Here is a 27942-nt window from a genome sequence, read left to right as displayed (position 1 = left end):
GCGGAGGTCGCATATGAAGGCTGCATACGTCATGAAACCTGGTTTATTCAAGTTAACTGAGCATTCAACCCAGTATCACGCTAAAGCGTGTAATAGACACGCTGGTCCACTAGAGGATGCGTGTCAATGTCACGCTTTGCCTCCTCAAGGCGTGAAAATGACACGCATTTATAAGGATGATAACCAATAGGGGGCGATAATTTCTTATTGCCAACAACTTCAACAAGAGAAGCGACGCAGTGATATTGCGTTCTCTGGAGCTCCATGGGTAAGGCTTTCTTGGAAATTTGGTGATTAATGTTACTAAAATTGAGTAAATCCTGTGTTTATGTTAAGTCTTTGTTGCAACGTTAGCAATATAATATCACCGCTAAGGCAACAGACAAGTCAGTGCACGCGTTTGGTCAGAATCCAATTCGCTCATATTTAGGACATAATTGTTTGTTCAGGTGCGGTCATTTAAGAAATCCTAAAGTTGGTGCAGCATAACATTTAATTTGCGTGTGTGGACTATGGAGTTATCTATAGTGGTTTTTACGTTATTAAGGTCAGAAACATTATTGGATGACTGTTGGATAATCAGCTGTATTAATCACAGAAAGCTGCAGTGACTGCATTATATTATGTTGCTAAACAGTTGTTCTGGCGTTTTTAAACCAGTAGTTTTATTAATTTCGCGCGGAATGCAGTTCGTGAAATAAGCTCTAAATGAAAAAATAACCGATTTAAGTAAATAATTGTGTTCATTGTAAATCTGCTCATCTAAACATACAAGGCGGAACCAATCGATCACAGAGAGCGATCGCTGCTGCCACCGTCAGCAGCACTTACATTCAGATTACAATAATATTTCACATTATTACATTCAGATTACAATAATATTTCACATTATAAGTGTTTTTATATCAAATAAATGCAGCCTTGGTGAGCAGAATACATTTATTTAATTATTTAATATTATTTATATAATAAGGCTAGTTTGTGCACCCTGCTGAAAAAAACAGCTAAAACCAGCTTAAGCTGGTCAAGCTGGTTTTAGCTGGTTTAAGATGGAAATAGCTGGTTTTAGCTGGTCTCCCAACCTGGCCAGGCTGGTCAAGCTGGTCTCCCAGCCTGGTCAAGCTGGTCTCCCAGGCTGGTCAAGCTGGTCTCCCAGGCTGGTCAAGCTGGTCTCCCAGGCTGGCCAGGCTGGTCAAGCTGGTCTCCCAGCCTGGCCGGGCTGGTCTCCCAGCCTGGCCAGGTTGGTCAAGCTGGTCTCCCAGGCTGGTCTCCCAGCCTGGCCATGCTGGTCAAGCTGATCTCCCAGCCTGGCCAGACTGGTCAAGCTGATCTCCCAGCCTGGCCAGACAGGTCAAGCTGGTCTCCCAGCCTGGCCAGGTTGGTCAAGCTGGTCTCCCAGGCTGGTCTCCCAGCCTGGCATGCTGGTCAAGCTGATCTCCCAGCCTGGCCAGACAGGTCAAGCTGGTCTCCCAGCCTGGCCAGGCTGGTCAAGCTGGTCTCCCAGCCTGGCCAGGCTGGTCAAGCTGGTCTCCCAGGCTGGTCAAGCTGGTCTCCCAGCCTGGCCAGGCTTGTCAAGCTGGTCTTCTAGCCTGGCCAGCTTAAACCAGCTAAGACAAGCCAGCCTGACCACCAAGCAGGCATGACCAACCTTCAACGTTGACATTGATACAATGTTGAAACAACGGTGAATGGTAAACGGTTGCAAAAGGTTAATACAATGCTTAAAAATCAACGTTGAAATTTGGTTGAAATAATGTCAGTACGGTGAATGGTAAATGGTTGTTTTATGACATTTTAATTTGTGAATCCTTTAGATAAAAATGTAAAAACTCATTTTATGAAAATACTTATATTTTTAAAATTTAACAAAAGTAATTGATCAAGTTAAAAATATATTAGACACATGCAAATAAATCATCTTTGTATCTTTATTTTTCCCTTTCAAAACAAGTGCCTTTTTGGTAAAAAATGTTTTAGGTTGCTCATATTATATAAAGTTTAAGAAGCTACAAATATTTTATGTATAACATTGATTTTAACACTGGTGGGGCATGTGATTTCCATATGATGAATTCAGGAGATGGATTAGGCTATTTTTGTAAGCATTATTATGGTTGTTTTATTTTTAGTATATTTTCATCACAATGTCTAAAATATAACGTTTCAAATATAAATTTTAAGAATACCATTAATAATGTAATAACATCCAACCTTTTCTCGGCTTTCTTTACTGTGCCACAGACAGCTCCCTCAGCCTTTTGTAAGCAAAACATGCCCATGCGGTGTGGGCAGGGCAGGGCAGGGCAAACTCACACCACATCCCAAATGGGCCCCACACAGGGCCCATATGGGCAAGGCGAGCGGGCTCCTTATGACTTTGCCCTTTTGAGCCCCATGGGGGTTTTTAGTGGGCATGCCCACAGAAAACCCACACATGCCCCATATTTTTTTTAGCTAGCCCCCATTAGTTTGCCATTAATCATAGTAGGGCCTAATCATTTTTTTTAAATATTTTAATTATTAAAATAAGTATTATTATTAAATTATTAAAATAATTATCATTGGTTGTTATTATCTTAGCAGATAAGTTTTTTATGTTTATTGTTGTTGTTAAATCAAAAACCAGTTACTACACTTTTATTATAATAAAAACATTTCTTTTATTTTTTTATAAAGCTCTGTCCATTTAGAACAAAATGTGCATGCATGTTTATGAAATAATTGAACCCACCCTCGGATGAAGATCTAAAAAGCTATGTTTTAAAAGCACAATATTTCAGTTTATTTTAATAGAAGAAATATTTATTGTTAAACAAGTTCTAATTTTCAGTTCCGTCTGGACGTGGGACATCTTTTTTACCATCTTTATTGTTGTTTTTTTAACATTTTGTCTTTTGTTATGTGTTATTAGCTATGGTTATTAGTCATGTTCGACTTCATGCTGCGCTGCGAGAACCGACATCATACGTTGGTGACGTCAATGTATCGCGAGAGCGAGTCAAGAATTACACTCTCGCGGTACATTGACGTTATCAACCTGTCAGCGCAGCAAGAAGTCGAACACACGTATTTGCGGGCGCGCGCCTCCGTCCTCGTGAGTTGGATTTTAACCGTTTACCTCAGACGACAGTTTTCATTTCTATGGCAAATTCTAAGGTACGTTTTTATTAATTCCTGGTTAAGTCATTAAAATAAGTTCACAGTTATGTTTGTTTTGTTTTTAGTAACAGTTAATTCGATATGACTCAAATATTCTGAACTTTAATGTTGAATGTTGATGCAGTGGTTTGACTGTGCTCGTGACGCATCTGAGCTAATGTAGTGCAGATCTTTTATTTGTCTTTAACGTTACCTTCTATAAAAATGTGTTATCCTCGTTCTTCAAATTTATTTGACATTGTTTAGTTAATTATAACGCGAGTTATTTAAATGTAGGGTTTGACGCGTAAATGTAAGATTATTTAACTTACAGTACGGGCACAGTTTACAGTAACGTTAGCCTGTTAAAACTGTTAAGAATTTAAACAGAAGCCATCAATTCTGGATTAATAACTATTGTATATTTATGTTTACTTTTCTTTACAGGTCATTTTCTTGTTGTGTTTTGATGTTTTCCATTGGCTGAAGAGTAAGTATTACTTTGTGTTTATATTTGCATCCAAAACACAAGTGCTCAAAAAGTGCATATCTGGTTTATCATTGTCATTAGGAAAATATAAGAAAATAGTTTAGGATACAATGGTTATTGTTCAGCACAGCAATTCATTTCTTTTGTATGTCACTATTCCTTCTACAGTATGTAGGCTTACATATTTCAAACCCTTTGTTTTCAATAGACAGAGACAAAAGTTAATTCATAGTTCAGAGTGGATGTTGACATAAGTTTTAGAGAGGCTTCATATTGACATATAAAATTGGTCTTTGTGGTGGTGTACATAACAGCATTATTTTCTATCTTTATGTATTATGGTTTTAATCATAATTTTTTAAATGATGGCTATGTCCATGAGCTACCACCCACCATTGTAACACACCACCAAGCTAGCATGTTGTAATAGAAATCAATCATTTACAATTTATTTTTGAAGCATCTCCCCTACAACATTACAATGCATTTAGTATTTGTTTTGTATTCAGGTCAAATTCTACTAATCATAATAACTAAGATACAGTGTTTTGTATTTCACAATTTATATTTTCTTTTGAAAAGGGGCCATTATTTGTTTTTTATTTTATTATGTGTTTTATATTGTAGGCAGATTACCATGCAATTTGAAGAAGTGTGATAAAATACACAGAGGTGAAGTCATGTGTCTTTCCAGATGCCCAATCTGTACCACTCAAAAAGTAATGAAGTGACACTGTACCATGACAAAAAATGTAAACATTCTTTATTTCTTTCAAAGTTGTACTTGGGCCACAGTTTTTTGTATTTCTAACCAAAACATTACATTTATGATTGTATTCTAATGAAATACGTTTTTCTTTTTCTGAACTTTATCAAACGCAATGATGAGCCTGAAGAGGAGATTTGGGAAGATGCTGTTTATAAGTCTTTGCTTTGCCAGATCACCTGTGGTAAGTTTGTAAAACATATATTAAAAATAGGACCAGACCAGTATCTAATCAAATTTTTTGATCAGGTCGAGATGTCTGCTAACAAGATGCCTTGTTGGTCTGGGCGAGTTTGAAGTCTCTCACAGACAGTCCAGAAGGTCTGGAGTCCATCTTAGCTTTTATTGGTAAGGGACTGCACAAAAGGCTGTTTGACCCACACGTAAAGCAACCAGTCAATGTTTGCTCTGTTCAGCATCTCTTGGGGCGGGGGGGGGGGGGTTAAAGTTGATATGACCTAAGTATTCCGACCCTTTACTCAGTACTTAGTTGAAGCACCTTTTGAAGTAGCAGTTACAGCCTCCGGTCTTTTTGGGTATGACACAGCAATCTTTGCAACTGCTGGATTTATTTTTAACCAAAGCGATCAGAAGCACCATTCACTTCTATAGTATTCTTTTATCCTACTATGGAAGTCAATGGTGCTTCCGGACAGTTTGGTTACAGACATTCCTCAAAATATCTTCATGTGTTCATCAGAACCCATCAGCAACCATCAAGAGAAATTGGAGGCAGCTGAGCTTAATTGCAGATATTGATGCAAATGATCTGTATAATGTAAATATAATATTAATTTTTTCATACATTTGCAGAAGTTTCTAAAATTCAGTTTTTAGTTTGTCATGGGGTATGTATTGTAGATTTATGAGGAAAATATCTAAACAATTACAGTATCATGCAACCACCTTAAAATTTAAATGTGAAAGGGGTCTACCCTGAATACTTTCTGAATGCACTGTAGGTGATCTTGATTGAAGCTTATTGTCACCGTAAACACAACAGCTTTCTTCCTTCATCAGATGGCTATGCTATGTTTCTAGACAGACCATTAAAGAACACACACACACCCTGATGTGCAATAACAAGATTTTTTTATACATGGGCTAAAAATGCATCATTTTTGAAAATGAAATAACTTTTGTTTTCTCTTTAGATGCTTTCATCGGGTTTTAAGTACAGTATGAGCCAGAATGGAAGGGTGTTGGTGGCCATAAGAAGACTGTGAGCTAAACCTTCAACAAAATTCATATTTGCAGTTTTCCTATATATTTTTTTTATTCAGATGAATAAAATGACTTTTAAATATTATTTTGTTTTCATATTTTATGTTTTTATTCTGTATTTGGAATATTCAACTTCCGCACTACTAACTGGAAACCTAGCTGTTTGAAAGAATTTGTTTTTATCTATAAAATATCAATTTTAACAGCTGCTTTTTTGTTTATTAAGAAAGGGTAGGCACATGCTATCATTCACATTCAAACTTTACCAACTTTAGATGTTTAGTTTTATGGATGGGTTTGTACTGTAGGTAATGAGCAGCAAGTTGCATTCTTGTAATAATTATACTAAAAACATGATATGTACAGCAAATCATTTGGTGCGTACTGAAATTTAAAGTGAAAATCTATATTTAGTGTTAAAAAGTGCGTTAAAACTGCTTTGCGATATCAACCTTGATTCACCTATGTTGAAAGTGTGACGTTGAAACAACATTGATATGTTGTGAAATCAACATTGAAACAACGTGAAGTCAACTTTGATTCACTTTGCAAAACCAAAAGGTAATTCAACGTTGATGCAACTTTGGTCCCTGACGTTGATTCAACGTTGAAATGCCGGCTGAGAAGCTAAGACCAACCTAAACCAGCTAAAACCAGCCTGGCCAGCCAAGACCAGCTTAAACCAGCTAAAACCAGCCTGGCCAGCTAAGACCAGCCATCCTGACCAGCTAAAACCAGCCTGGCCAGCTAAGACCAGCCTGACCAGTTTAAACCAGCCTGGCCATCTTAAACCAGCCTGACCAGCTAAAACCAGCCTGACCAGCTAAAACCAGCTAAGACCAGCCTAAACCAGCCTGGCCAGCATAAACCAGCTAAAACCAGCCTGACCAGCTAAGACCAGCCATCCTGACCAGCTAAGACCAGCCTGACCAGCTAAAACCAGCCTGACCAGCTAAAAATTGTCGCCAAAACCCCTCTTAAACCAGCATGATAACACCAGCTATGACCAGGCTGGGAGACCAGCTAAAACCAGCTTGACCAGCTTAAGCTGGTTTTAGCTGGTTTTTTCAGTTACATTATGTCAATTGATCGTTAGAAGGGATTAAAATTGATTGTGTTATGTTCTGTAATTGTTTTTAATAAATCTTTCAGAAGAAAGTGTGTAAAAGTTTGACTACAGTAACCATATCTAACCAAGCTTCATGTACCAAGATAATTATTTCATTTATTTCTCATCAGATCAACTGTTCATTTATGCAGTTTATGCTTTATTTATAGGTAGCATAACTGTTACCTTTTTTTTACAGTTCTGCATATATAATATGACAAACCTAGGAGACTTTGCTGTAAGAGAATTAATCATGTTTTTGTTTTCTTTTCTCAGGTCCGGTCAGTACCCACCACCCTTCCCTGTTAACATCACCCACAGTTTATACTTTTTCTTAGAAAACCAACGGCTCTTCTTAAGAGCCACTTCAATAGACCCTTTTACAGCCCACGTGATCAAATAGCCTGCGTGCGCATTTTGGCAACGGAAGTGATGTTATTTCCCAGTGGTTCTAACGTGTAAGCAACTCAGAAAGTTTATTAAAACGATTTCCCCACATCAAAACGTCTGGTTGTAGCATTTGGTTGCACTAATATAATATATGTTTAGTATTTGGCCATCTTCTAACGTCTTCTATCCACTCCACTATAGTACACGGATCTGGTAACTGTGTAGAAGATAAGTCAACTTTTTAAACTAACTTTCTCTGTCTGTGTTGCTTCACTGCTGATTCTTGCCGTGCTTCCGTTGCCAAACTGCGTGCGCATACGTTGCCACGTCATCATTGTGTACAAACAGTAAAAGGGTCACTCACTCACTCACTCACTCTTTCGCAAGCTTCTCTGTTTTCAAGTATTGTAATTTTATTCATTTTACTCTCTCTCTCACTGTCCAAAACACTTAGCCTATGCCTCTTTGTCTGACCAATGTAGTATTGTTGAAATGGCTGCTGAGCAAGACAGAGGGAGAGCAGAGGGTGTTATTTTCATAGCAGACATGCTTCTTGCTCAAATCAAGGTGAGTATATTTGTTGAGATTGTGTTCTTGCAGTATTGTGATCATTCTAAAGTGTGTGATTTAGAGTGCAAAAATTGTGTGAACTGCTCAAGAGTTCGCTGTATTTCAGTATTACCATACAAGGCACACTTTCTTTTATGCAAGGCAGAGGAACCCAAGGGCAAAGCAACAGCCATTAAAGGGAGTACATTTAATGTCCGATAGGTGGAGAAAATGCTGAAGGACGTCCACTACTAAAAAGAAGCAGAAGTGAAGAGATACAAAGCTTCAGCTACAGGTATCCATGTTCTACCAGATTATTTGTGATTTGTCAGCCTCATTTTTTCTAAGCTATATTACTGTGCCCATTGTTAATGCTTTCTCACAAATTATTGAACTTCTGTTTTCAGTCTGTTTATTGCCTACAGTGAGACCTCCACATTTCTGCACTTATGATCATGCAAACATCCAGTGTAGAGCACTTCACCTGCCCGGCATGTACACCCAACAATGCTCGCTCTTTGTGCAGATGGCAACAGAAAAACCTACAGATTCCGTCTGTCAAAAGAGTAAGTTCTTTTACTCTTGTAGTTTTAAGGAAAAATAAACTTTTTGATTTAAATCCATCATTTGAAATGTGTAATTTTTGCTTTATTAAATAGTTAATGTATCCCAGCTGTTGTGAGCTTATATAATACGTAAGGAATATTTGACAGTGGGCTGCTACGCAGCAGGTGTGCATTATTTTCAAATAATTTAAAGGACTGGAGTCAATTATTCTGCTTATACCACAGTTACCACAAACATTGCTCTGGGTATTTTAAGACATTTGGCAGGTTAGGTGTGCGTTTTACAAAAATAATCATTTGGATATGGGAATGTGTGCTGGCACCCAAAGTGGTTAGTTTAATAGCTTGGTCATTCATTATTACATATCAATTTGTCACCCTGACTTTCAACTAGTTTGTGTACCTGGAGTAGAGAAAGCAGAAGAATAACTTTTTAATGCTCCATGAATCCTGAAAAACCTTTAGTTTAAAAGTAAACCTTTATTGTCTACAATCATTATAAAGATGCCTGTTGGTGTGATGTAATTTGAAACTAACAGAAAAGTAAGCAAACTTGATGAAGAGGGCCTTGAGGTGGTTGTTTGCAGACACGGAGTGCTACTCAAAGCTCTTAATGTGCCGGGAAGTAATATTTTCTTATCCACCTATACCTGCAGAAGGAGCTTCAAGCAGCCACAAACGGAGAGTTCTTTTGAACAGATATTGCTTGCAAGTTTTGGCCATACCTTGAGAAGGCGTCAGTCTCCATGTTGGAACTCAGACCTTTACTGCAGATGAGACCTTTCCTTTCTGTCATGCATGCCAAGGCTCATTCAACCAAGTGTCAGGTAATGCATATTCTTTATCGTACCATTTGAAACTGTATTTGTATTACTTATTAATACACTGTAACTGTTTATGGTTGTAATATAAGTGTCACACATTTGTTAGATAATCTGGCAAAAATCAGGAAGGTGCTGGTACAACTGCAGTTGAGGAGGTCAAAATGGTCAGCTACCTGTCTCGTTGTGGCCTCACAACCAAGTATCTAATTGATGCCTATTTATAATATTTTAGGAAACCTGTCTTTATTTTTTCACTTTTTTATTCTTTCTGTCTAGTACTTTGAGATTGCATAAGAGTAAGCTGTAACTGTTCAAAGTACATAAAAAATTGGCATGTAGTTCTCTCTTAAATTTTAAACTCAATTGTCAGTTTCTGGATTAATTGAAATACCACAAGCATTAATGGGACCTTTCTTCCTTCATCACATACATGTCTTGTTAATAGCCAGGAATGACATGCTAACTGTCCATGCTATTGGGTGGAACAAATGGAAGCAAGAAGGCCTTCAGCATTAACCAGCAGATACATCAAGGTCTTATATTATGACTGAGTTATATAGACACAAAGATTTTTCTCACTTTTAAAGATTGCAAGGACAAACATATTTTTATGGCATTCTTTCAGAAAGGCTGAGTCTCAGAGACGGGAAGATTTGAGCAGTGAACTGGGGTGTCCTGAGAACATTGTGAATCAGTGGGTACAAGATGTCAGACAAAAGGCTACTGATGGTAATGTATTTTATGGACATTATTGAAATTGGTTTACAATATTGCAGTGTGATAATCAATTTTGTAACTGAGAATCTTTGCCATGTATAAGTATTTAAGTAAAGGTATGTCCTGTTTTAATCGCAATAAACTTGTGTCCTTGTAAACTCCTTTGAGACATTAATTTGATTTGGGACATGTACAGCCTAAAAGACATCATAATCATTTACTTGTATTATTTTTTTTGCTTTAGGATTTGGTAGGTACCAGATGTGATGACCTACACAACCTTCAGAAATGAATTGAACAAATGTTTCTTAGTCTTCGTCGAAAAGCCAGCCTTTACAGTGGCTCAGTGGTTCATGTAGGTTGTCTACAAACCGGAAGGTTGGTGGTTCAATCCCCGGCTCCACCTGACCAAGTGTCGAGGTGTCCTTGAGCAAGACACCTAACCCCAGCCGCTCCCGACGAGCTGGATGGCGCCTTGCATGGCTGACACCGCCGTCGGTGTATGAATGTGTGCATGAATGGGTGAATGTTAGGCAAAATTGTAAAGCGCTTTGGATGGCCATAGGTCTGTTAAAAGCGCTATATAAATGCAGTCCATTTACCATTTACCATTTATAATCACACTGGTATGTTGATAACTCATCTAAAACATTTAGTCATTTTTGTTGATTGCAGTTATACCAGGGGTATGTTGAATGCTGTATTCTGATTGGGTGAGAAATGTTCTGTGGGTATGCATTAATTTCTGATAACTGCACACCTAACTTGTCAAATGTCTTAAAAATAGGCACCAGAGCAATGTTTGTGGTAACTGTGGTATAAGAGGAATAATTGACTCCAGTCCTTTGAATTATTTGAAAACAATGCACACCCACGGGGCATCCAGTTGGCGTCGTGCCTCATTGCACCAAATGTGCTTTTGCACCAAAAGTGCTTTTGAGAGAAACAACAGATAAAGAACAAACATAATATTTTTTGTCTGTACTTTTAAATTATTGAATGACACAATTACAATATTCATTTTAATTTTACTGCTACTCTGAAGATTTAGTCCATTATTTTTCATTAGGGTGATGTTGAAACTAGGTCTTCAGCAGGCTTACACCACATGTGATATAAGGAGAATTATTTAAAGGCTCATAAGCAGCATAAGAAGTTGTTCTTATATAGATATAAAGATAAAGGGAGACAATCTTTACTGTGTGAGTGTTTCTTTTTAACCTCTCATAGCCGACTTTCTGAATCAAATATTTTGCACCCTGCACCAAATTATGGGCTGTACATGCACTGCTTTTGTTTTGCTTGCTTTTCAGAATATACCAGTCAAAATTGTGTTTAAGATGTTGTTATTTGTGTGACTTCAGAATCCAGCAAGACCCTCACCAAGAAGATTTCAAAAGTGCGCCTTCAAGAAGCAAAGATCATTGTGATGAGGGAGATGAGACACCACTGCACCGCACCTATCTCAGAAGCCTGGCTAGGAACATCAGGAAAATGATATCAGAAATGTCTTCAGGCAAAAACAGTGGTAAGAGGTTAACTTTTATTACCATCTTGCAATGATACATGCCATTGGTTTCTATAAATAAGGGTTACAAAAGTCTCAAGACACATGTTAGTTTCACATTCTGAAATCAAGTTACTTTGTCATTTGGTGATAAAAATCACAGCTAATCTAGATGATTAGACGCACTGAATAGCAAATACGACAATAAAACCCCACTCATTTTTAGATCCTGAAGTGTTACGTTATAGTTTTCTTGTGGTTGGATCTTAATGATCTGTAGTTCTTTACATAGAATAGAAACAAAGAAAATCAAGACACAATGAAAGCATGGCAATTGTTGTATATAGTTTAAAAAGGAGTACATGGAGGTATTTAAATTTATTTCCTAATAGTATAATGTAATTAGTAATACTAATGTGAAATCTTTAGGAATATAATTGGACCTTCATAATGAAAGCAGTATTAACATAATGTACAAAATAAGCCTCAAGTAAAACCTCTAAGTATTTTCATGCATCCCTTCAATTTTTTCCTTTTAGGCAGTTTAAGTGAAGTGTATCATCGCTGGCTACTGTGTCGTCTTCAGAAAAGGCTTGCAGATGTAGAGAAGTTCCAAGTTTGCTCAAGTTACAGCCAGGCTTTGGGACGGTGTTCTTCGCTCCCGGCCCTGGAGGGCCGGTGTCCTGCAGACTTTAGCTCCAACCTTAATCAAACACATCTGAAAGCTAATCAATGTCTTCATGATCTCTAGAAAATCACAGGTATGCGAGTGTTTGATTGGGGTTGGAGCTGGGCTCTGCGGGACACCGGCTCTCCGGGATGGAGAGTGAAGAACACTGCTTTAGGACCAAATGCTGTTTCTCTGCTGGAGGATGAGCCTGAGGAGATACTGGAGGACCACAAAGAGCTGGATTATGAGAGTTCAGATGACATTTTGGATTTGGAACTCTGAACTGGTGTATGCATTTAGACTGTGTGTCACACTGAACTGCAGGTGTGTTTCATGGAAAACATAAAACTATTTGGAAATGTAATGGATGTCTGATACAGTGCTTTTATTTTAGACAACCGTTTCCTGCAGTGTGTAAGCAACATTAGCCTCATAGATTGATGGGAAACTACTGTTAAATAAGTTTTTGTATGATAATCCATATCTCCGTTTACAAGCAGCAGGTTAGCTATTAGGTTTCCCCTCCACCTCCGATGTTTCACAGACTACTCCTACAGTCAACTGTGTTGCTACAACTTGCAAATGCCACAATTCTTTTGCAGTGGTTACTTCACCAAACTGTGCCCATATCATCTTGTCAACATAATGACATTTACTGTAGAAAAATGTGCAAATCTATTTTGCCTGTGTTACATATGTTACTATTATTGTTGTATAGTTTTATACTGTATAAAGTTTTTTTTCACAGTGATTGTGGTACTTTTGGAGTGAACTAACTGTATGTCATTAGATGAAATACTTTCCATAAATGACTGATCAATAGCCTACCCATATTTGATGCATGAGTTAATACTGTTGTTACCTTTTCAATGAAAGGAAATGTTTTACAATGCCATTTTCTTGAGGTAACTATTACACTGTTTCATATATGTACCTTTAAAATTATAAATAATAGTAGGGTATTAACACTAGACAGTTCAAAGATGATTAACTTTTAAGTTATGTATACTATCAATACATATATTTACATATAGTATGTGTGAATGCTTTTGGTCTTTGATTAAATGCTTGTCAGCACGGGAAAATGCTTTGTAAATAAAGTTATTTTTATTATTTGCTGTGTTTTCTGTATTAAAACCTAAAAGTTAGACATACTAAACTTAACCCAAAGAAAATGAATACAATAGGATAATTGGAGACCCTAAAATTTCTCTGGAGTGTTGTTTCTATTAGTAAATCAGTGATGGTGACCAGTCCGACTTGAGGGTGTAGCATACACCGCGTAGCCCAACCAAACAGATAAGCAATGGATGGATAGAAATAAATAGCCAGCCCCTAACATTTAGTGCCTAAATTTCAAATTACAAAACACAATTATAAATAATGACATTTTAAATGATTTCTTAGCAATATCAGTATCTTTTTCCCCCAATACGTTTAACTTACTTAGGCCTATATGTGTCTGTGGTCAGGCTGTTAGCTTAGCAACTAGCATGAACTCGTTTCTTACAATATGTTTTATTGTTTGGCAATAGCATGTCTGTTAGAAAGTCACTTTATACTATAGTTCTTTTGAAAAGATGTAAACAATACTGGTCCAGAGGCACTTCCTGTTTCAGTTTGTGACTGTTATTTCACACATAGGCTATATCATTATCTTTAAGATGTTTGTTTAACTTTTTGATCAGTTATATATGTTCTGTTGGTAGTAATTTATCCCAACATTTATCTAGTGTTAAAAAACTGAAACAGGAAGTGCTTCTCTAGTGTTTACATCTTTTGAAATGGTCTATTTACAACCCTAGTTTGCAAACCTAAGAACTACATATTAAACAGTCTATAATACACTGCAACAGGGAAATTATTTGTAGTGTTTTTCATGTCTGGAATATTAAACCCTAATGGAAAAAACAGCATAGACCAGCATAATTCCCATGCTGGTTTGGTGCTTGTTTAGCTGGTCACCAGCATACCAGCACCAAAACACAACATATAGCATGCTGTTCTTGCTGGTATGACCTGCATGGGATTGGTGCTGGTATGCGATGACCACCAGCACCAACCCAGCATGGGAATTATGCTGGTCATCAGCAAACCAGCACCAAAACACATCATTTCCCTGCTGGAAAAAAACAGCATACCAGCATGAGTATGCATTTAGGGTTATGCAGAAGTGAAGCACAGTAGTGTTGTCAGAATTAATAATTATACATGACAGCAAAGTGAAATTTAATTTGTATCATGTTTTGTGATGCTATCTATTAGTGATCACACCAAACAGTACTCCTCATGATGGAAGAGTTCAAGGGCTTTGTAAAACAGTTGGTCTCATCATTGTAGTCCCTTTTCTTTTCTGAATGATGAGACTCGCATATGTGCATCATTTTTATAGTTCAGATGTCAATATATCAAAGCAAAGCAACTGTATATTTGGTTTAGTCCTATGACAATGTCACTCTGCCCACTCAGCCCTTGTATCACACATTTCAAAGACATGAAATGGTCCAGTGCATTTGTCAGACATAGTATTCAATTCCTTAATGAATTTTTTTCTTATTTGAATCAAACACTACTGTGGGCCTCATAACAGTGTCATTATAGATGGCCCTCAAAGCAGCAACAGTTGAGGGGGGCTGATCACATCCCAATTAGCTTCAAGTAATGTACTGCAGAACTCCAGTGTCCATCCTCTTAATTTTATGTCTGTCTGTTTGGGCTGTGCACATATGGGTAAGTGGTTATTTTCAGAATCATCATCTAATTTAAAGAGTTATTATATGACACACTGATGTTTTAAAACTTTTCTATTGCTCAGAAGTTCACAATGCATTTGGCAACATTTAAATGATGGTGTGATTACTCAACACCTTATGTATTGTTTGTTTATATACTGAGACTATTTCTGGTGCACTTATGTATTGTTGTTCTTGTGTTGCTCTTAATGCTACCTCATTTGTAAGTCGCTTTGGACAAAAGCGTCTGCAAAATTATTAAATGTATAAACAATTACTTATTTCCCACCATCAATCTTCAAGTAAAAAAAGCTTTGTATAGAGTTGTCTATCAACATTAAAAATTAAGGTGCTCTAAACCACATCATTTCCATTGCTTGATAGATAAAATGTGTAGGTAAAATATGTGATCAATTAGAATGGATGATTGATTTGTTTTTAACAACACAAGACAGGCAGAACAAAATATCTTGTTTCTAGAAACTAAACAGTTTTACTATAAATAATACAAGGATCAGCAGCTATGGATGTTTTTTATTCTCTGAGCAAATACATTTTATGTTGTCTTGAATGTTCACCAAGTAGACTTTTTAATAAATAGTGTGTGTGTGAAAATAAAGAAACCAATGAATTCCTCAATGTTTATTGAAAAAAGTAGAGTAAATAGACTCACTGTACTTAACATCATTACATCACAGTAGGATATAACATCGATTAAAACAGTTAAATTGACAATAATTTGGTTGCAAAACAGTTTTAACAGTATTCAGAATTAATATCCAAAAAAGAGCAAAAAAGCAAGTGAAAGGAGGAGCAATAAAAGGGTCCAGGAAACAATGGTTTGTTTAAAACATAAAAGAAAAACAAGTTACACAGAGTAAATAATAGTGCTTCTTATTGTATCAGGTCCCCAAGAAGATGCCGAAGCACTAACAAGTGTCCCCATCCGCCACCCACTCCAATGGCCACTTCTTTTATCTGTAACACAAAAAGAAAAAATGCAATTACATGTTTGGTTGGGCAAATAAACTGTAGACACATTAAAGGAGAACACCACAGTTTTTCAATATTTACTATGTTCTTACCTCAACTTAGATGAATACATACATATCTTTTTTCAACACATGCACTTAATCTTTGTACAATGCTTCTTGAATGTGTTAGCATTTAGCCTAGCCCCATTCATTCCTTAAGATCCAAACAGGGTTCAATTTAGGAGCCACCAAACACTTCCATGGTTTCCACACTTTCCATGTTTGGTTTTGTGCCACCATACTTACTCGTGTAACTACTCATGTAAGAGTCTTTAAATATGGAAAACATGGAAGTGTTTGGTGGCTTCTAAATTCATCCCTGTTTGGATCCTAAGGAATGAATGGGGCTAGGCTAAATGCTAAAGCATTCAAGAAGCACTGTACAAAGATTAAGTGCACGCATTGAAAAAAGATATGTATGCATTTGTCTAAATTACATAGTAAATATTGAAAATGGTGGTGTTTTCCTTTAAGACACACATTAAAACTTCAGCTGTTTTCCTAAAGCTGTGTTTTGGTGGGGTTTTATTAAATCACAGTAGGATATGCAAGTCAACAATGCAAAAGAAAGCCTTCATTGGTCTTTTACATCAATTTTGTGTTAAAGCATCACTTGACTTATTGCATTTTGTTCTGGTAACTCCAAAGAGAGGAATGTGAAGTTCACATTTAACTTTAAGACAACATATGTGATAAATGAATCACAATGTTAACATTGTTTATGTCTCAATTTGGTGTTTTTAACAATTAAAGACAAGCCATGTGCAAAATCATTATTCAACAACTTTGTCTTTAATTATATGGAGAAAATATTCCGCAGTCTAATTCCCGTAGTTTAAAATCACCTGCGTTTCCAACGTCACAAACATAATATAACCAATCACATCAACACAGTTGAACGCGTGCATCAGTAGTATGTATGCATGTATGCATGTATGTATGTATGTATGTGTATATATAGTCTAAGCTCAGCAGTTATGCGTCTAGACAGTGGTCACCAATCCTGGTCCTTCAGGTGTGTTTGATTAGGGTTGGAGCTAAAATCTGCAAAGACACCGTCCCTTCAGGACCAGGATTGGTGACCACTGGTCTTAGACCATATACGTGTAAGTAGATGCTACATACAGATGTTTTAGCTGTGCAACTGAGTAGATTAGCATAATCATAGATCTGCGCATACAATGTGACAAGCAAAACTTTTTTTATATTATTATATTATATTATTTTTTTTATTATGATGTTCAAATTTTAACTGATACAATTCTTGACTAGAATGAGACTTTAAAGAAAAGCACATGAGCAAGGTAAATCTATATAAATACCTAGAGACAAGGAAAGCTAATTTTGCAATGATGCCAAAATCTTAAATTTTGTCTCGACCTTATCTTCTACAAGGAGTTTAATGGGTTGACAAATCCTCAGAACTATGACTTCACGCAGGCCATTTAGTTTGGGCATACTACCTTAATTTCATTATTTGCCTAAATTGTTTTGCATGTTAATTGTGGACAGTAGGTGTTAGTGGCAATTAGATATACTGACAACAGATTAAAATTAACAGTGAACATGACACTTCTCATTGGCATGACTGAGACGTTGTACATACCAAAGTTTGCACGGCTCCCACTCCACCTGCTTCCATTTCTGGCCCTAAAAAATAGTGGGACTTTTTTAGTTTCAAATATTTACTGTGTTTACCAATAAGTTTAAGACCATTACATCAATAACAAAACAAAAAAAAACTATATCATCCCTTTTCAACTGGAACATTATATAACCTGTGTATTGTTTGAGTTGTATTACATTTAACCTTAATAACTCTGGATTTGGCAACCCTCTTCACAGGGTAAAAATCCTGTCTCCCTGTCACATTGTGTGGGCATTCAGAATTTCTGAATAATACATTTTAGAAAATGGAATGGGAGTAATAGTCTGACATTTTTTTATATACACTCCTTAAATCAAATCCGTACTTTCCCATAGAGTGCAAGAACCACCATGTACAACATTTTCCACACTGCAGATAAGTACCGTTCATTAATTCACAACAGACTGTAATACACTACATACTAGTGCTGCACAATTAATCGCATGTGATTGTAATGCGCATCTCGTCAGTAAATCTCGTCCTTGTTTAGTAGTAAATGGCCATCAGCTGCTTTCAGATGGAGCGCATTTACTACACAGAGCTGTAGTTCACTGACAAGAGGGGAAATATTGCATTAATAATCGCACGCGATTCATCCTACTACATAAATATCCCCTCCTGAATTTAAAGGCCATTGCTGATTCATCTAGTTAGATTGTGATCTTTTTCCCCATCAACCAATTCAAATTTAGCTTAAAAGTCATTTAACTGTCCGTTGTCAACACACCTTTCCTTTGATCTGGCCGCACTGTAGTCAGAGCTGGAAAGCCTTCTTTCACACCATCTGTTAACAACAGAGAAACATTTAAAATGTAGAAATTATTATGAAAATTTGTCCAGTTTATAATAAAAACTTATTTTCATAAAGGCTGCACACGGTGAGCACTGGACGCAAAAGGTCTTGTACAGTCAGTAAGAAATAACGCCATCACAGTAAAGTAATCACAACAAAAATAGCCTATTATTCCACAGCTTTATAATCTCAAATAGACAGTTTATACTTGCATGGACACTTGCACGTGACTGGGCAACTGGCCAATGAAACATGATCATTAGCAGTTCCAAGTGGGCTCTAAATCTAACGCAACTAATCCACACAGTCAACAGAAAGTATGCCATTTTTCTTTATGTTATTATGCAATGAAATTTTGTGATAAAGGTACAGAGTCAATATATTTTGCACCCCTAATTGGAGCCCACCAAAACGATGTCTTAGATATAGGCAAACAAAGGCATGATTTAAGTTATGACAACAGCATTTCATGGAATTTGCCAAACACACACAAAACTGTTATTTGATTGATGGTACCTCTCGTCAAAATTCATGCAATGCTGTTTTCATTACTTAAAGTGGTGGCCAAAATGATTAGAACACCTGACAGATTATTAAACCCACATGGGCTATGAGATAACATTACCGATAAAGTTCTGAGTAAATATATTGACACTATGCCAGAGAGATGTGCTGCTGTAATTGCTGCAAAAGGTGAACATACCAAATAATAAAGTTAAAAGTGGATAAAAACAGTACGACTCACCTCATCTGATATTTGTTGTGCTCAAAGCAACCATTGTTATGAAAAGTAATCATGTTTTGGAAACAAAAAAAAAATCAATATTTCAGATCTGTCAGGTGTTCGAATAATTTTGACCACCACTGTATATAAATATCAATTTCTGCAACTCTTATTCCAAATGCTTTGAATGCAGGGATCCCAGGACTCTTAATTTGATTACAGTTTCACATTACACAAAGTAAGAGTATGTTTTTTTATAAAGCTTAGAATTTATTTTCAATGCACTTCATAAAGCTCCTTTTTTGCTTACCTTTTCCAAGAGAAACTGGGGAGGCTCTTTGGGGTACATCTGGGTAATGGGTTTCTTTTCCCAGATTGCTGCAGTGGTGTTGCATGGTGTCCTGAGGGTCCTAAAAGGGATACTGGCTGTCAAATTGGGGACTTTGGTGGTCCAATCAGGGCTGCTGGTGGTCCAGTTGGAGCTGCTTTGGTATGAGGCAGGGCCACTGGTACCTGGAGATCAGGTTGGGCCATTTGTGGTCCAGTTGGGGATTCAACTCGGGCTGATGAGGTTTTATTGACTTGTTCTGCAACACCTTGTGAGGTCCCGCCTACATTTTCGAAATACAGAATTATTTAGAAAACACTGATCAACCGTTTTAACAATTTTATAGACCAAACACCTAAACAATTATTTTAAGAGAAAAACGACAATAAAAATAATCATAATAAATTGCAGCCACAGTAGTAACAAGAGATGTAGACCTTACAAATGTAAAAAGTGCTTATTGTTCTACCAAACAGTAATAATTTAAAATAGAAATGTGATGGATGTTTGATAGTCTGGATGTTGACCAATTGTGCCACTTGTTCTACTGGTATACTGAAATTGTATAACTACAATATTTACTATTTACAGTGTCTACCAATTCAATGTGATAGTTAATGTTATAAACAAATGATAAAATATATGCAATTGTAAAGTTACTCTGATAGGACCAGTGTTATCACTTTTAGGGGTGGTTTCCTGGTCAGAGTTGATACTAGTCCCAAAGTAAAATGCATGTTTGAGCGTTTTAATTAGAAAAACACCTTGTACTGACATATCTTAACATACATCAGTGCCAATGTTTGGTCTCTAGATGCAGACATTGGTTCCTTGATTAGTAGTAAATCAACATCACCTGCTTTCAGATGAAGCAACATTTACCACACAAAGCGAAGTACACTGACAAGCTACGCAATATTGCATTTATCATCGTTGACAAATTGCCTGTGACAATGAACTGGATATTGTCTAGCTTTTCAGAGAAACACAGCTTTGTGTAGTAAATGCTGCTCCATCTGAAAACAGGTGATGGTGATTTACTACTAATCAAAGAACTGACTTCACTGATGAGATGTGCAGGACAATTTCATGCAATTTATCCTGCAGCCCTATTTGCAAGCATTTGTAGAATAAAATGTCAACCCTTTAATCCACATTAGAGTTCAAGCTTAGTTTAATATCGTCTGTCGTCCTGTGTCTGGACTGGATCATCTGGTGTGTGCATTTAATTTTATTTTAGATTAAACTGACAACCAAGCAGATGGAGTTATTAATGTTATTTTATTGATACTTAAACATGATCAGCTACATAAAGCTAGCTAGCTTTTAACCTCTCCCAACACTTGAGAGCAGTTGTAGCTGCAGTGATAGCTGCCCACTGTTGTGTGTGTGTTTACTACTCACTAAGATGGGTTAAAAGAATAGTTCACACTGTCATCATTTACTCACTCATTATTTTAAACCTATATGAGTATCTTTAGTCCTTTGAATGCTAAAGATGATAATTTGATGAGCAAGGATGGCAAAGGATGCAGTTGACAGTACTCAGTGACTTTCATAGTATTTGTTTTAAATACTATGGAAGTCAATGAGCAACATCATCATACATTATCAAAATATCTTTTGTATTCAATAGACAAAGGGAATTCATGCTGGTTTAGAACAATGTCAGAATGAGAAAATAATGACAATGTTAATTATTTGGGTGAACTATCCCTTTAAATTGCATGGGTCACTTTCGAGCATGCATTCAACACGTGGTGTGTGTGTGTGACACATTTGTCAAAAGTCAGTTGTAAACTAAAAACATCAATCACAATCTGAGTACTACATTAGTTGAGAGAAGGCACCACATATTTACCTGTAATTTTTAATACATAAAAAAATAATCTTACCTTGAATAGGTTCTTTAATCTTTCCAAGCATGTAATGGATGTCTCAGTCAAGTGACAACGGGGTGTCAGAACCTGACCCCCAAGCATTTGGTTTTCTTCCAGGCCTTGACAAATACAAAACATAACAAACATGCAAAATAACATATATATGTTGTATGTATGTATGTATATAAAACAATAATCGCAATTTCATACCAGCATATCTTCATCATGCACCCAGCTCTCCCGCTTCTGATCACATTTCTTCAGTTCTTTTTTACCCGAAGCTTATGTTGCTGCTCTACCTTGCATGTGTTGTAGGTTTTGCAAGCTACATTTAGTTGTGTATGGCAGACCACACACTTTCTAGTTGTTGACCCCTGGCCTGGCATTTCTAATAAAGATAAGAGTAAACGGGAGAGAGTGAAAGAGACTTTGAGAAGTACAAAGCAGGGCAAGATTAAAAAAATTAAAAAGCAATACTTACTTGAGGAGAGTGAGTGAGTTGATTATTGAAGTGGCTCTTAAAAGAGCCGTTGGTTATCTAAGAAAAAGTATAAACTGTGGGTGAACAGGGAAGGGTGGTGGGTACTGACCGGACCTGAGAAAAGAAAACAAAAACATGATTAATTCTCTTACAGCAAAGTCTCCTAGGTTTGTCATATTATATATGCAGAACTGTAAAAAAAAGGTAACAGTTATGCTACCTATAAATAAAGCATAAACTGCATAAATGAACAGTTGATCTGACTTCAGAGAAATAAATGAAATAATTATCTTGGTACATGAAGCTTGGTTAGATATGGTTACTGTAGTCAAACTTTTACACACTTTCTTCTGAAAGATTTATTAACAACAATTACAGAACATAACACAATCAATTTAAATCCCTTCTAACGATCAATTGACATAGATGTAACTGCACAAACTAGCCTTATTATATAAATAATATTAAATAATTAAATAAATCTATTCTACTCACCAAGGCTGCATTTATTTGATATAAAAACACTTATAATGTGAAATATTATTGTAATCTGAATGTAATAATGTGAAATATTATTGTAATCTGAATGTAAGTGCTGCTGACGGTGTCAGCAGCGATCGCTCTCTGTGATCGATTGGTTCCGCCTTGTATGTTTAGATGAGCAGATTTACAATGAACACAATTATTTACTTAAATCGGTTATTTTTTCATTTAGAGCTTATTTCACGAACTGCATTCCGCGCGAAATTATTAAAACTACTGGTTTAAAAACGCTAGAACAACTGTTTAGCAACATAATATAATGCAGTCACTGCAGCTTTCTGTGATTAATACATTAGCTGATTATCAAACAGTCATCCAATAATGTTTCTGACCTTAGTAACGTAAAAACCACTATAGATAACTCCATAGTCCACACACGCAAATTAAATGTTATGCTGCACCAACTTTAGGATTTCTTAAATGACCGCACCTGAACAAACAATTATGTCCTAAATATGAGCGAATTGGATTCTGACCAAACGCGTGCACTGACTTGTCTGTTGCCTTAGCGGTGATATTATATTGCTGACGTTGCAACAAAGACTTAACATAAACACAGGATTTACTCAATTTTAGTAACATTAATCACCAAATTTCCAAGAAAGCCTTACCCATGGAGCTCCAGAGAACGCAATATCACTGCGTCGCTTCTCTTGTTGAAGTTGTTGGCAATAAGAAATTATCGCCCCCTATTGGTTATCATCCTCATAAATGCGTGTCATTTTCACGCCTAGAGGAGGCAAAGCGTGACATTGACACGCATCCTCTAGTGGACCAGCGTGTCTATTACACGCTTTAGCGTGATACTGGGTTGGAGCATTACATTGGCAAGTCATTAGTATATTACAACAATATACGATAAACTAGGAATAATAGGCAATTTTATAACGGTTAATATTCCAAAATACGTCTTGATGACGTATATGATAAAATAATCTGTAGAACCATCACGATACTCAGGACATAGCTGGGATTGTCGGAAGGGGGAAATTATCCATGAAAGTCCAATAAAATACATTGTATCATTTTTCAGTCAGTGCGGTCCGTGTTCACATATATATTTTTTACTTTACTCGAAATGCCGCACCGTACACCATGTGACAACGGTCAGTGCTGTCATTGGTCTCTGACAGCTCTTACCGTCTCATGACCACCCCCACGTTTCCACGACAACCAGCCTGACAGGGAAAGCGCAGCTATCAAGATGTGGAGATAAACGATGCACGTCTTTGCAAAGTTTCTTTGCTTTAACACGAAATTGCGTAGCTGTTCTATTAAAGCCTTTCTCACGGAGCCGTTTGCCAAAAAGCCTGTAATGTCACTATTTGTGTGTGGAGGACAGCTATGCATTTATAAAATCATCAGCTCAAACGTAAAGGAGACAGCGAATCTCTATGCAACGGACCAGGATTGGCTTGTTTGTTGTTAACCCACAATATAACACTCGGCTCACGTCACAACGGAAGCCTAGTGGCTCAGACATGTGGAGAACTTCCTGTATTTGGTTCGGCCCGAGGTCCGGCAGTGTTCACACCACAGGTGGGTCGTACCAGAGTTCGGCGACAGCCGCTCCGAGACCACCTGTTTAGAGCGGTCTCGGAGCGGCCGTTTAGTGCGCACCCGAGTGCGGCTGTTGTGTTCACACTGACCCAAACGCACCATACTCGGAGCGACACGTCATTTGGGCCGACCTAAACAGTGTATATGTGAAAACACGCTTTGATTTGATTTTTTCAGGACAGTGGCCCTTCAGGACCAGGATTCCCCCCTCCTGGTTTAAAGTCATGCTTCATCCTTGGATCAATGCACAAGGTCAGGATTAGTTGGAGAAAATTGTTTAAAGGAGTTTTTGGATGTGCAATGGAAATGGGTATTGTGTAACTTTAGAAGGATCTCTTGACAGAAATGTAATTTAATGTACATGACTATACTATCAGTGGTGTATAAAGACTTTACGTAATAAACTGTATTGTTTTTATTACTTTTGAATGAGACGTTTTTAGCTACATACACCACGGGTTCCCTTACATGGAAGTCACCATCATGTTTCTACTGTAGCCTTAAATGGACAAACTGCTCTACGAACACATTTCGTCATTATGCTGTCTCAGATGATGATGTGTTTGTCTTGTGGGGGCTACTGTAGCTTCTCTATGTGATTCTAAAGGGAGGGGTGAGCTGTGGACTGAGATGTTGGTTACAATTCATAATCTTACCGTTAGATGCAGCTAAAGTCTACACACAGCACCTTTCAGGCGTTAACAATAGATTGGGGAAACGGACAGAAGTCTACATGTGCCGATTGGATTTAACTTTAAAGAAAAGATTTCAGTGAGTAGACACGACCTTACAAGTGATCAGCTTATTAAGCATAATCAGAGTAAGTCTGTGCATGTGAAAGATCTCAGTAAAAAGATCTGCCTTTACGGTTTGTTTATCCATGAATGCCTCTTTTGGAAAAGATTCAATAAAGTCTACAGAGTATAGAACTTCTTCAGCCTTAGTTTAAATACCACATTGGCTGGTTTAAATGCATTCCTCTTGCACAATGTAAAAAAAATGTCCTCTAGAATTGCTGTTTGTCATGCTGTAAAGATGAGATCATTTAGTAAAACTCTTGGTATTGTCCAATGTTAGCGCAGGCACATTTATTAATTATAATTAGCGGCGGCTTGTAGTCACTTAGGGTTAATCTGAAGGACCATGATTGTTAATTGAACAGGGAGGGACCAGTGTTAAAGTGGCAGTGTGCAGAATATATAAAGAGTAGGGAAACACATTGGTGGTGTACTAAATTCTGGAACAATGGGAGAGAGTTGGTTTATGAGGCAGTTGGTGCTGTTTGTGTGGTTATGTGCTTTCTGCCATGCTGTTCCATGGTGGAGTAATTCACCCCAGATTCCTCAAGCTTCAGTCTATCAACAACCTGGACAACAGTCTCCTCAGATGTTTCAGTTTCAGCAGAAGCAGCAACAAAAACCACAGCAGCAACAAAAACCACCACAGCAACCACCACAGCAGCAACAAAAACAACCGCAGCAACCACCACAGCAGCAACAAAAACAACCGCAGCAACCACCACAGCAGCAACAAAAACAACCGCAGCAACCACCACAGCAGCAACAAAAACAACCGCAGCAACCACCACAGCAGCAACAAAAACAACCGCAGCAACCACCACAGCAGCAACAAAAACAACCGCAGCAACCACCACAGCAGCAACAAAAACAACCGCAGCAGCTGCCAGTGCTGAAAACGGATCCTCTTAACATGTGTAGCGTTGCTGATTCTGATCAGATCCAATGTGGACAACCTGGTATCAGTGGTGCTGAGTGTGAAGCTATCAACTGCTGCTTTAATGGACAGCGGTGTTATTATGGGATGTCAGGTAAGATTGTTAAACTAGTAAAACGTTACCTGTCAAACAGTTTCTCTGACTTGGTCTTTTTCTTCTCATTACAGTGACTGTCCAGTGTATCAGAGATGGTCAGTTTGTGTTAGTGGTGGCTAGAGATGTTACACTGCCTCATCTGAGTCTGGATTCAATCCATCTACTGGGTGGAAGTGATCCACCTTGTGCTCCTGTTGGTTCCACACCTTCCTTTGCCATATACCAGTTTCCTGTCACAGCCTGTGGCACAAGCATGATGGTGAGTTAGCTGTTGATTTCGATGTCCTTGAACAGATTTGACTTTGTCCATCTTCCTGTTGACAGGAGGAAAACGGCTATGTGGTTTATGAGAACAGAATGACTTCATCCTATGAAGTGGGGATTGGACCTCTTGGCTCCATCACAAGAGACAGCCATTTTGAGTAAGTCATTTGTGTTTTATCGTGACTAGAGCTCAATAAACAAATCCAAGAAGTTCACTGTTTGTTGTGTAGGCTTCTCTTCCAGTGTAGATATTCTGCCACTGCTGTGGAAGCTCTGGTTGTGGAGGTCAACACTGTTCCTCCTCCTCCACCAGTAGCTGCTCCTGGACCCTTCAGGGTGGAGCTTAGACTGGCAAATGGTCAGTGTATCACCAAAGGCTGTGCAGAAGGTAACTCATAAATGTCCTCCTGAAACAAGCTACTACAGTATCTTTGTAAAACTGCATTCAACAGTAACACACATGATGTTTCTCAGGGGATGAGGCGTACACTTCCTACTACAGTGATGCTGAATATCCAGTCACTAAGGTCCTGCGAGAGCCTGTGTATGTTGAGGTGCGCATTATGGAGCGGACTGACCCCAATATTGTCCTGATGTTGGGACATTGTTGGGCGACATCAACCCCGAGTCCACTCGGTCTACCCCAGTGGGACCTTCTAGTTAATGGGTAAGTAGGATGTGAAGTGATTGTCCAGTTAGCCTGATGTGAACAAGTCCTGACTGCAAGTCCTCTGTTTTAGATGCCCTTACCAGGATGATCGTTACCTGACCACTCTGGTTCCTGTGGTTGGCTCTTCTGATCTTCCATTCCCAACCCACTACAAACGCTTCATTGTAAAGATGTTTACATTTGTGGATCCAGCATCAATGGCCCCTCTGCAGGAAACTGTATGATCACTTGATCACCTAACACTTTTACTCCCTCTGTAGTTTTGAGGGTACTAAGGGTTCATGTTCTCTTGTCAGATCTTCATTCACTGCAGTGCTGCAGTCTGCCATCCTGCTTCTGGGTCCTGTGAGCAGAGCTGTGCTAGGAAACGTAAGTTGTTTAAATATTGGGGTGCTTCTCAGTTCCTTGCGTCCTTGTTTCCTCAAGGACGTGAGGACCGAGAATTAAGTGAAACTGCATAACCTTAGACTCAAGGGAGTTCCTTTTCTTTTACATTATAAAGTGCATTGAGTGAAGTTCATAGCATTACTACATTAAAATGAAGACAAACATTCTTAAGTGCTGTAAAACTGGTTTCACTGATCATTTTATATGGGTGGTCTTAACATGAATGTTAAATATATTGTCTCATATACAAAAAGTATAGGCATTAAATTGATGAGATGTCCACAAGATGGGAAGGCTCAATTGGAAACCAGGTTGTAGAATGTAGGAATGAGGAAGTGTATTTAGAAACACCCTTTGTCTGTGTAGTAGTGGCTTTTTCATTTCTCTTTCTTGTTCTGCAGGTAGAGCAGTTGATGTGGTGTCCACCTCTAGTGAGGGAGCTGTGGTTTCTAGTGGACCTGTTACTATCATCATGACTTGATGTGTTGTGCTGTTTTAATAAAGTTTGAGTAAGTGTCATACATTAGTCTGTGGTAATTTGACTGCATGATTGTGGAGTGTAACACTACATATCAGACTTGATCTTGATGGGTGCTCTCTATGGAGTTGAGTCAATGGTAATCTTTGTTATGTGCAACTTCTGTTAACCCTCTGTCCGACCATTTTTGGGACAAATAAATGTATACATGTTTGAGGTTTATTAAAGTTAACAATATAATCAAAATAGAAATGAAGGCCAGTGGGACATTTTCAGTTTATTTGGAAACAAACCCTATTCAAAAACTTTGTATAAACTAAGAAACTGATACACAACAGAGCTGTAAACTTCATGTGGCTCATGTTACCATATACTTTGTCCAAAAAGTGGATGTTTTTCCACTTCATAGTGCCTCAGCTTTTAACCCCCCACTCAAAAAGGGCTGTTCCAGGTAAAAGGCTGAAGTTGTAATGCAGAACTTTTGCCTCTCTATCGCCAATTAAAAAAAATCTATTGTAAAACATAAAATTACAGGTTATTTTAAATCTTTAAATGGGTTAAAGGGATGGTTCACCAAAAAATATTCCATCTTTACTCACCCACATGCACAGTCAATGGAACCCATTGACTTCCATAGTAT

General features: G+C 37.6%; 1 protein-coding gene and 2 long non-coding RNA genes across 4 annotated transcripts; all 3 read left to right on the top strand.

Annotated features, from left to right (window-relative positions):
• The first annotated feature begins 141 nt into the window (after nt 1–141).
• LOC129452133 (uncharacterized) lies at nt 142–10108 on the top strand. 2 transcript variants are annotated; one of them, XR_012370725.1, is made up of 8 exons: nt 142–268; nt 7003–7683; nt 7828–7960; nt 8073–8231; nt 8888–9058; nt 9162–9588; nt 9681–9784; nt 10017–10108. It is a non-coding gene; the product is annotated as an uncharacterized lncRNA (long non-coding RNA). The 2 variants fall into 2 exon arrangements; XR_012370724.1 differs by lacking the exon at nt 142–268 and having other exon boundaries at nt 6725–7683.
• LOC141365652 (uncharacterized) lies at nt 1561–4509 on the top strand. The gene is made up of 3 exons (XR_012370726.1): nt 1561–3156; nt 3586–3628; nt 4256–4509. It is a non-coding gene; the product is annotated as an uncharacterized lncRNA (long non-coding RNA).
• A 14794-nt stretch (nt 10109–24902) lies between the features above and the next one.
• Nucleotides 24903–27343, top strand: LOC129450782 (zona pellucida sperm-binding protein 4). Its single transcript, XM_055213786.2, has 8 exons — nt 24903–25500; nt 25575–25762; nt 25828–25925; nt 25998–26155; nt 26242–26434; nt 26508–26655; nt 26734–26806; nt 27226–27343. Exons 1-8 carry the CDS (start codon nt 24918–24920, stop codon nt 27303–27305), a joined length of 1521 nt encoding a protein of 506 aa, XP_055069761.2. The 5' UTR covers nt 24903–24917; the 3' UTR covers nt 27306–27343.
• Nucleotides 27344–27942: the final 599 nt, after the last annotated feature.

This window comes from Misgurnus anguillicaudatus, chromosome 8 (genome assembly GCF_027580225.2).
Source record: "Misgurnus anguillicaudatus chromosome 8, ASM2758022v2, whole genome shotgun sequence".
Taxonomy (NCBI): Eukaryota; Metazoa; Chordata; class Actinopteri; order Cypriniformes; family Cobitidae; genus Misgurnus; species Misgurnus anguillicaudatus.
The sequence above is the reverse complement of the archived record's forward strand: the minus strand, read 5'-3'. Positions and strand labels throughout refer to the sequence as shown.

Coding starts and splice junctions, on each gene's coding strand:
- LOC129450782 (XM_055213786.2), top strand. CDS start 24,918: ATGGGAGAGAGTTGGTTTATGAGGCAGTTGGTGCTGTTTGTGTGGTTA. Junction 25,501..25,574: donor GTGTTATTATGGGATGTCAG/GTAAGATTGTTA, acceptor TTCTCATTACAG/TGACTGTCCAGTGTATCAGA. Junction 26,435..26,507: donor TGGGACCTTCTAGTTAATGG/GTAAGTAGGATG, acceptor CCTCTGTTTTAG/ATGCCCTTACCAGGATGATC.